This window comes from Pecten maximus, chromosome 8, assembly GCF_902652985.1.
Source record: "Pecten maximus chromosome 8, xPecMax1.1, whole genome shotgun sequence".
Taxonomy (NCBI): Eukaryota; Metazoa; Mollusca; class Bivalvia; order Pectinida; family Pectinidae; genus Pecten; species Pecten maximus.
The window spans coordinates 18518518-18528708 of NC_047022.1; the positions used below are offsets into that span (position 1 = coordinate 18518518).

Below are 10191 nucleotides of genomic sequence, written 5' to 3' on the forward strand. Positions count from 1 at the left end.
GAAGGGAAATAACTCTGCGTAGGGACATTTTTCATGCTAATTAATTTTCTTTTGCTTACATAAAAAGGGTAAAACATTCTACTAGAAATAAAAAAAAGAAGAGAATTTGAATTCCTCTTTGTTGCTGTACTGTATAAAACAATTGTTGCTGCAATGGCACTGTGTAACCGTTAATTGTTAGTCGGTTTCCAGACGCTCCCAATCCGTTTTTGTCTTACTTGGCGGCATTACTACTTCTTCCTTCTAAAATAAACTAGGCTTTGATTAGTGCAACCAAATTAATCACAGTTGACTTCCGGTTTAGTTCCTAGACGAACATCTGTTTTGGAAAAGTTATCACTGGATTTTCATCATGGACAGAGATGGTAATTAATGCATAACTTATAATGGTCCCGTTTTCTGGAGAACGCTTAAATTGATTTGGATTAGGCCCTATCTTCTTCATGGCTTTCAAGAACCAGAAGGCAGAATTTCTTTTATGAGATCGTTTACTGTAAATTAGACTAGATCTTCTATAGCGAAACTACTTTACAATGTAGGACGCTCCTTGTTGATAAGTCTCGGTATTGACTTTCAAGACATGTGCTAAGCTGTTACAGTACTGGTAGTTGTTACATGTGCGATCTGGGATGGAACACGACTCGGGCTAATACTAGTAACACATGTCTTGACATTGCGTCAGAAACCATCGACAGTTTTTAGTTCTGTAAAGGATTATCTCCTCTTGCCGGGAAGTGTTGTCTCAGCTGTTAAAACTCCTCAAGGCGTCTCCCTGCCTAGTTGGCGTACTTTTGTAGTCAAGGTTTTTGTTAACGAAATCAAACAAAGATCGTACAGATATAAGACATTTAATTACATATATTAGCAGGACATGACATGGAAATTTTGGGAATTTGGCTTTAAAATGAAATAATTCCAATTGGGAATGGGGCCCATTAACGGCCCTAAAAAGCCCTCAGAAAAAGCCATGCTTATACACAGTGAACAATACAATAGAGTATGATCTAGCGAATACAGGTAAATGTTATACAGAACATATTATATAGATATACCGAACATAAATATCATTTACAATTAGTTAATTTACAGATACATTATACAACAAAACATTACAGTTCATATTTGGCGTCATCCAATATTTTTGACAAATAAGGTTTCTTTTGGATATGAAAAGCCTGATTGAAGCAATACTCAGTGAAAATAAACACAACTGTTTATTGTCATATTAAACACAATTACCACAAACAGTTAAAAAAAAATCCCATTTTTGATTTTAGTGCACGTGTTTGTCGTTTAGCTTCAACCCTTTTGACAGGTTACGTGAATGTGTAGTCTTCAATGTTTTCATAATTTCACATAAGCCGTTGAAACTCAGCGTTGGGCACAAATCAGGACTGAGCACAGATCTATACTTGCCCTTGGAAATTTACAGATTTTTGAGTCGGATTATTATGGTGCTTTGGTGGCTGTGATCGCAAATGTATTGACAGGAATCACCAGACCAAGTCCTTGAATTTGAACTGCAGATCTCTCTCTTCAGTAAGGGGGTTGTCTCCTATTCCAGGCACAGGGGTTTGTTACAAGTGATATATATGAGGTGGGTCACACATATATATTCCTACATATATATTTGACCCATTTTATACATCGTATCATTTGTAAAAAAAAAAAAAAACCTGTTCTTCAGGTGATATTTTATTAGCCCAAATCTTCTACCAAACACTTAGAGAGGGAACCATCCCGAACAATTGGAAACATGCCTGAGTGTGTGAAATATATAACAAGGGAGACAAAAAGGTAGCAGGGAACTACAGGCCAGTCAGCCAACAGCACAGGTTCTGCTCCAAATATCAATATATTTAAAAATAGACTGGATAAATTTTGGAGTAATCATGATATAATTTATTGTATATAACTATAGAGCAACCGTAACATAACCGGAAAATGAACTTTAAATGATATGAACTATAAAAAACATTGAGTCCGGTGTAGAGGAACATGATGTGTTCCTGTACTGGAAATATAATACATTGTATTCTATACTGTAAAACTATAACTATTTGTAGGTTTAACTGTCCCCATGAACGCACAGTTGTTTTCCCTTGTGGTTTTAGACCTTAGACAGAAGCTGGTGTCTACATGTGCATCCTGGGGGAGGGGAGGGGGGTGGGATGGGGCAGGTAGATATGGTAGTTGATCGCTCCAAACTTGTGTTTCATTTCATGTGTATGCTTGTATATAGTTATATATGTGTGTTAGTGTTGTGGATAGTTAATATGGTAAGTTAAGGTTGTAAATGTTCCATTGCCATAGACACCAGGCCCAGTAGCCCCCTGTAGAGTGTATGTGATATATTTATTATACCGTTGCAGATCAGTAGGTACTCTGACAGATCAATGGAATTTACCATAGCCTATCCAAAACTTTATTGATAACAATGGCTGGGATTTAGAATTTATACACAAAACAAGGTTGATGCACAGATCAATTTCATTAACATTAAAATACTTCGTATCAATGAAGAAAAGAACATATAAATGTTGTTTGTTGTTTTATATATATTCATGATGAAAATTTATAAAAATGTGCATTGAGATTAATGTCAGTCAAACTAAATTATTGGTCTTTTTTTCTCTCCAGGTATCCTGTCCTATTTCAGTAATTTGGTCCATGCAGACCCGGACATGTCCGCTGCTGTGGCTGCCATCAAGACATTATTGCACTTTCTGGAGGTCAACAAAGGTCAGATGATGTATTTGGAGATCAACATTTTCAACAACCTTCATCATATTATTAAACAATTTTTATGCATATTGTTTTTATCCTACAATGGCTAGAGTAACACATGACAAGACTTAAAATCTTGGTAGAAAAAATGCAGAAAAAAGTCTGTTGGTATTCTACATAACTAATAGATGTAGGTGGGGTTATTACCTGGTATGGGCTTATTCCTGGATAAATACTATACATGTACTTTGTTGTCAATTGTTAAAACTGTAAAGTTATAGGATTGGGAGAAAAATATTAAAAAAAAAATTAAATCATTTCCCTCAACAGTCTTTCTTTCAAGGTTGCAGAAAATCTGACATTTTCCTGTGGAAAAATAGAAAAAAAAATGTGTTTGTTCTTTTTATATGCTTCTGGTTTTATTTTATCTGCAAAACGCACACAAAAAATCCATTAAATAGTAATTAGCAGACACATTGTTTAACAGATTGAACGAAGTGAATTAATGTTACAATATTGTACCCTTATAGATGTAATATAAACATGCATGCTATATTTTTGGAGACCAATAAGGGAGAATGGTGATTATATTTTAAAAAAAAAAGGTTTTAAAGCAAAAAAATGAATTTGAAAGATAATAAATAGTCTCCATTTTAAAGGCAATTTGATCTGTGGCTGTATTCATTCATGAGAGTTATGTTGATAAATTATTCCTACAATTACAGGTATTAAAAAATCACAGGGGCTTGACACAAATTCCTATCCCACAGTCCATATCTAATTATCTAAGTTGGGAATTTGTGTCAAGTTCCTGTGGATAAGTCAAAAACTAAAATGACCTTTCTGTTCTTACAGTGGACACATTAGCAGAGATGCGTGACCGTATGAAGGATGCTATATTGACACTGACGGAAACAGACAGTAGTACAACATCTATTTCCTCTGCTGGAGAACTCTTCCTACGCTTCATAACACTCGCTACTCTAGAACATTCAGTAAGTTAAATTGTTACAGTAATCAAGGCTTGTTTTGTGTAAAACAGAAAAAATGTTAAAGGCAATCAACTTGTTTTACATAGATCCAAAATGGATATCATTATATAACGTTAGGTTTCAGTTTTGACAAAAACAAAAACAAAAAAAAATATTTAAAAAAAAAAAGAAAAATGGAGATTTTTTTTTTTTTTAAATGGTGGGATCCTACTTGTTATGAAATATTTTATATAATGCTACTTTAAACATATTCTTGTTGTTTGTAACACAAAATACAAATCGATGGATGTAGAATAATCTTTTTATTTTGTGAATTCTGAAGTCATTGTTTTGCAATGCATGTATATATACTGGGCATATAAGAATATATAGATGATGCTGTATATGTTAGTGATGGAACTGTATATTTGGTGAATCTAGATCAGAGTGTTATCGTTATTTTCCAGACGATTCAGGAATGCCAGAGAATTCTAGTCAAAAGAGGGAATTTGTTCTTGCAAAAAGTTTCAGATTCCCGTCAGAAGATCGCAAGACAAGCTCACCCCTTTATACGAGACGGTGCGGTAAGTCAAAATAATATTTTCCTTTGTCTAGCAATTAAGCCCTCCCATACTAATTGGAGTTTTGTAAAATGCTTGAAACTGATCAAAATTTACATGTTTGCCCCTTGTGTATAAAAGGAAATGATAAAGAGTAATTAAGATAGTTTGATAACAAGGATAAACTGTTGTATAGTTTTATACAATGCCAGAAACTATATTCTTTTTGTTTTCACCATCGTCCAAAAGTTTCAACTTCTCTTTATATCTTTTAAATTTAAAATGAATAAATAATGAGTTGCATCCCAAAGAAGTTCTAATATTCTCCATCTCCATGATTCTCATGTTACTAGGACGCTTTCTGCCTTTTAAGTGATCATTATTAACAGGGGCGTAGCGTCCATTAGAAAACACATAAAAATCTTACCTTTATGTTATGATCCAACATTTCAAGTAGCCTCTGAAAAAAAGTAGTGATTATGACTTCAAAGTTTTGATTTAATATTATAACCAAATTATTGATAATGCCAGAAAATGTACCACTGTGTGCTATATATTATACAATATAGGTCTAGTGCATTCCGGAATAGCTATCCCATCATATTTGTTTATTACTGTCACCCCAACCAGTCCGCTGATAGCTCATGTCCTAACATACCACAGAAACATGACAAAGTCGGACCTACATGTTCCGACCAAAAATAATTATCCCAGAAAGGCCCGTATTACCTAGGCATGGGATTTCTAACCCAAATTGAAAATATCTTTTATTTAGACAGACAATTGTCTTGTCTAAACTATAGAAACAAATTAACATTAATTATATGTTTATATCGGAAAACTTGTAGTTCAGTATAATTTAGAATTAAACATATTTTGAAATTACTATCTCAGAAATCAATTTAAAACCCTCATAAAATCTTTAAATTCATTTTCCGTCGGGGGGGGCTTTGCCCCCGTTCCCCCCACCAGAGCTCTGCCCTGGACCCACTGGGGACCTGGGCGGTCCACACACCCCTCACCTGGGCTTATACATTTTTGTTGTTCTAGCTACGCCTCTGATTAAGACACTGTTGTTGTTTTTTCATTTATTAATGTTGAATAAGTATATTTCTATAATAGAGGTGCAATTTTATGACAAGCTGTGTATACACTGTCAGTGATGTAGCACCTTTACCCGACAGAATCATAATTGTACTTCATTGACCTATGATCACCATTTTGTAGACGATTCTGACCCATTCCAAGTCCAGAGTTGTATTACAAGTGTTGAAGGAGGCGGCCGAGGCAAAGAAACGCTTCAATGTGTTCATCACAGAATCTCTACCAGACAACTCAGGGTACAGTAATTTATAATCAAGAGATCTGTTAAGGGTATATGCTACCTAACATTAGTTATCTCCCTTTAATTTTCATTAAAATTCTGATAATTCTGAGTTCTCAGGGTAATTATCATGATGGGTGTTTGTGTGTATCTCTTATTCTATAAATAGACATTCCTGAACTAACACAGATGACTATTCCATTTACATATCTACCCAGCCTACGAATAGCAAAACAAAAATACATCATGTACTAGGCAGGACCTTGAAATTGCTGATTCGAGGTTTATATGGAAAAAATTACCTAAGATTCTATTTCTTTAATGTGTGCTTATTAGTGTTCCCAAAATTATCTATGCACACACTGTAATTTTTGAAAGTCAGAAGGTTATGTATACTGGGAAATGTATCATGGCTAAGAAGATGTATTGTTCTAAAATTTAAAACGTGTCTAACTTCACTTGTTAACTTTAAAGCATAGGTCTGCTTGAAAAAAAAACCCACATGCTAGCTTTTCTTTCAATTTCTTCTCATTTTTGCTGTAGAAATGTGCTAAATGGACTTTTCAAATACTTAAGCATTGGTGTCACTTTTTTTTTAAAGTTTCGTTGGGCTATGAAAAAAAATTTACAAACTGAATGAATCTGCGTAGCGGATTCTTACAAAAGATTGCAAACATTTTTTTTCGTACTCCTATGAAAATAAAAAATAATTGACATCAAAGCTTATAATTAATTTTGAAAATGATTTTCAAAATTAAAACATGTTTTATGTACAATTTAACTGATCTTATAAGGGATTATTTTTCACAAATCAATATGCAGTCAATGGTCATATTGTGACGTTACATTTTTCGCACCATTTTTCCGATTTTTTTTCCATAGAGGCGTGAAAAAATTCTCAACCAATCAGAAAGCTGCATTCTTTGTACAAACAATGTGAAATTAATTATATACATGTTTTTTTCCCCTCAACAGTCGTGAAGTGTCTAAGGAGCTTACAGATATGGGTATCCCCACCACAGTGGTTTTGGATGCTGCTGTTGGGTAAGTGTAAATCCATGTCACAGTGAAACCTACTTCCTCAAATGTGATTTAAATTATCTCATGCCATCCATTCCTTGAACAATTGTCTTGGTCCAGAATCCAGAGAATCCACACATCAGTCTAACCATTATTTCAGAAATACACCAAATTTTAATTCTGTCCCAACCCTAGTTTTTTTGTATAAATGTTTTTGAGTTCTGTTAGTTATTGGGTAGCTCAGTGGATATGGGCTCATGCATTTCATCTGTCCTTGGTAAGGACGTTAAACCTACTAAAAAAAAACCAAAAAAACAAAAAACAAAACCTAGACCGCCTGATCAGATGTGAAGTAGTATGGGGTCATTGACCTAATCATGCTGGTTTTTCCTGGGTATTCCTTTTTCCTAGCACATCAAGACATTTTTACATTATAACTCCAGCAAGCTAAACTTTAGAGATTACAGATTATGAAGATTATTTAAGTACATGCAGGTACTTGTAATACTTGTCTTAAAGTTAGAGTACCACAAAAATAGCACTGTAGCAAAATATAACAAGTATGAAGTTTTTTTGTTTTTTTGTGAATGAGAAATCAAAAAATATATATATTAAAAGTATGATGTGATATTTACCAATATTTTTTTCAACTAAACATAGTCACACATTTAACGAGTAACATGGTTTGACAGGTATGTGATGGAGAAGGTGGACATGGTGTTGGTCGGAGCGGAGGGCGTTGTGGAGAGTGGGGGCATTATCAACAAGGTAAATTTGACAGCGAAAACCACTGGGTCTGGGCCAGAGGAAACTGATGGTTCTGGGCAGGGAGAAATATTGGGCCAGAGGAAACTGCTGGTTCTTGGCGGGGAGAAATATTGGGCCAGAGGAAACTGCTAGTTCATGGCGGGGAGAAATATTGACCAGAGGAAACTGCTGGTTCTGGGCGGGGAGAAATATTGGGCCAGAGGAAACTGCTGGTTCTGGGCGGGGAGAAATATTGACCAGAGGAAACTGCTGGTTCTGGGCGGGGAGAAATATTGACCAGAGGAAACTGCTGGTTCTGGGCGGGGAGAAATATTGGGCCAGAGGAAACTGCTGGTTCTGGGCGGGGAGAAATATTGACCAGAGGAAACTGCTGGTTCTGGGCGGGGAGAAATATTGACCAGAGGAAACTGCTGGTTCTGGGCGGGGAGAAATATTGGGCCAGAGGAAACCGCTGGTTCTGGGCAGGGGGAAATATTGACCAGAGGAAACTGCTGGTTCTGGGCGGGGAGAAATATTGACCAGAGGAAACTGCTGGTTCTGGGCGGGGAGAAATATTGACCAGAGGAAACTGCTGGTTCTGGGCGGGGAGAAATATTGGGCCAGAGGAAACCGCTGTTTCTGATTTCTGGGATGGGAAGAAATATTGGACCAGTGGAAACTGGTGGTTCTGGGCGGGGAGAAATATTGGGCCAAAGGAAACCGCTGTTTCTGATTTCTGGGATGGGAAGAAATATTGGACCAGTGGAAACTGGTGGTTCTGGGACGGGTAGATAGATTAACCAGACTGAGTGGAAAGCATTAGTTCTGGGTGGGTAGAAATATTGGAGTTAATTATTGATAACTGTAGTAATATTTGACTGGAGAATGATTTCAGATAAGTCAGCTTCTTTATATCCACTGTTTATTTCATTTTCAGATTGGTACATATACATTGGCAATTTCAGCCAAAGCTATGAATAAGCCGGTCTATGTTGTAGCAGAGAGTTTCAAATTTACACGACTTTTTCCGCTAAATCAACATGATGTGCCAAATCAGTTTAAGGTTGGTATTGATTTAATGCTTTCTCTGATGGTGAATCTGCTAGTATGGGAAATCTCTGATGGTGAATCTGCTAGTATGGGACATTTCTGAGGGTAAATCTGCTAGTATGGGACATTTCTGAGGGTAAATCTGCTTATATGGGAAATCTCTGAGGGTAAATCTGCTTATATGGGAAATCTCTGAGGGTAAATCTGCTTATATGGGAAATCTCTGAGGGTAAATCTGCTAGTATGGGAAATCTCTGATGGTGAATTTGCTAGTATGGGAAATCTCTGAGGGTAAATTTGCTAGTATGGGAAATCTCTGATTGTGAATTTGCTAGTATGGGAAATCTCTGAGGGTAAATCTGCTTATATGGGAAATATCTGAGGGTAAATCTGCTAGTATGGGAAAATGTGTTTAGCTGCTTCCTTGGTTAATTGCTAAGCAGCTGTTAGAAAACTTTTATCATGAAGACAACTTTGTTCATTAAAGTGAAAAATGCCAGTTCTGTAAAATATTTTCATTAAACGTGGTTCAGTTGATCCAGAGTTGTTTATGAAATAAGGACAGTCAATGATTTTATACTTTCTAGTGGGCCATGATACATCTTCAATACTCCTTGGGTTACAATACATCTTCAATACTCCTGGGGTTACGATTACATATTCTTTCTTTGTGATTGTAACTTGTGGAGTATAGAGTATGGCCTTGATAGAGTCTTTCAAGGTTTATGTTTAGTCCTCAAAACTGTCCTTCTGTATTAACAATATATCCTTTAAAAGAAAATATAGTTATCTTTTAATAATATCATACAAACTTTCAGGCAACATATTGTTTACATTCATATAGCATTCTAGTTGTCCTATCCTTGTAGAATAAATGAGGAATTGTCAAAATACAAAAAAGACAACAAAAAAACCCCAAAAAACCCCCAAAAAACGAGGTGACAGGAAAACATTGTTGACTCATGGGTAGAATAGGTAAAATATGAATATTTTTATTACAAGATCAAGAATTTTGCTAAAACATGGAATCAATAGGTCTTTCTGTAATCTATTGCTTGAGACATTGTAGGATATTTCGATCTATGATATTGTGATATATGTATATCTGGAGATTTGAATACCTTTTGTATGTTTCAGTACCACGCAAGTACACTTCGGACGACGACAGACCTATCTAAAGAACACCCTCTGGTGGACTATACACCTCCCTCCTATATCACACTTCTTTTCACGGACCTTGGCGTCCTGACGCCTTCGGCCATCTCGGATGAGCTAATCAAGCTATACTGCTGATATTCAGACGCCATGGATGTAATTTTTCAAGGACATTCTTTAGTAAACAAATGCAGAAAGTCATGGTCATAAATGTTTGACTTTGGAAATTTTGTTTTTGAAATATAAATGTGAAATAAAATAAATGCATTGTTCTTAACTCATTCAGAATGATTGATGTCAATTTCATGTAAAATATGAATGAAATTAAAAATTGTTGACAGTTGAGATTATTATTTATTTCCATCAGATACAAAAATGATCTGGTCAAGGTTTAGAGTATTTACATACAATATTGTTGTGAAAACTTATTGACATTCATAGTGTGTAAACAGCACAGGGGTCAGTTCGTTTATACAGACAAACCGTTTCGTCTAGTTTTTAAATGTAATATTTCAGGCATATATCCTGACAGACCTGCATTTGTTGATGCAGGCCTTGAAAGTCTTTGTGAAAGACCTTCTGAAAACAGCATGAAATCACCAGGCCTGTCCTGATTTCATAAACAAACATCCTGGTC

General features: G+C 35.6%; 1 protein-coding gene across 1 annotated transcript; it reads left to right on the forward strand.

The window, feature by feature from the left end:
* The first annotated feature begins 256 nt into the window (after positions 1-256).
* On the forward strand, positions 257-9899 carry LOC117332676 (translation initiation factor eIF-2B subunit alpha-like). Its single transcript, XM_033891672.1, has 9 exons — positions 257-365; positions 2641-2742; positions 3583-3722; positions 4166-4282; positions 5486-5598; positions 6558-6626; positions 7295-7370; positions 8287-8412; positions 9537-9899. Exons 1-9 carry the CDS (start codon positions 353-355, stop codon positions 9690-9692), a joined length of 912 nt encoding a protein of 303 aa, XP_033747563.1. The 5' UTR covers positions 257-352; the 3' UTR covers positions 9693-9899.
* Positions 9900-10191: the final 292 nt, after the last annotated feature.

What these genes read in the sequence shown, in the direction of transcription:
- LOC117332676 (XM_033891672.1), top strand. An exon ending in GTGGGGGCATTATCAACAAG is followed by an intron (nt 7,371 to 8,286) that starts GTAAATTTGACA and finishes TTTCATTTTCAG; the next exon opens with ATTGGTACATATACATTGGC. An exon ending in ATGTGCCAAATCAGTTTAAG is followed by an intron (nt 8,413 to 9,536) that starts GTTGGTATTGAT and finishes TGTATGTTTCAG; the next exon opens with TACCACGCAAGTACACTTCG.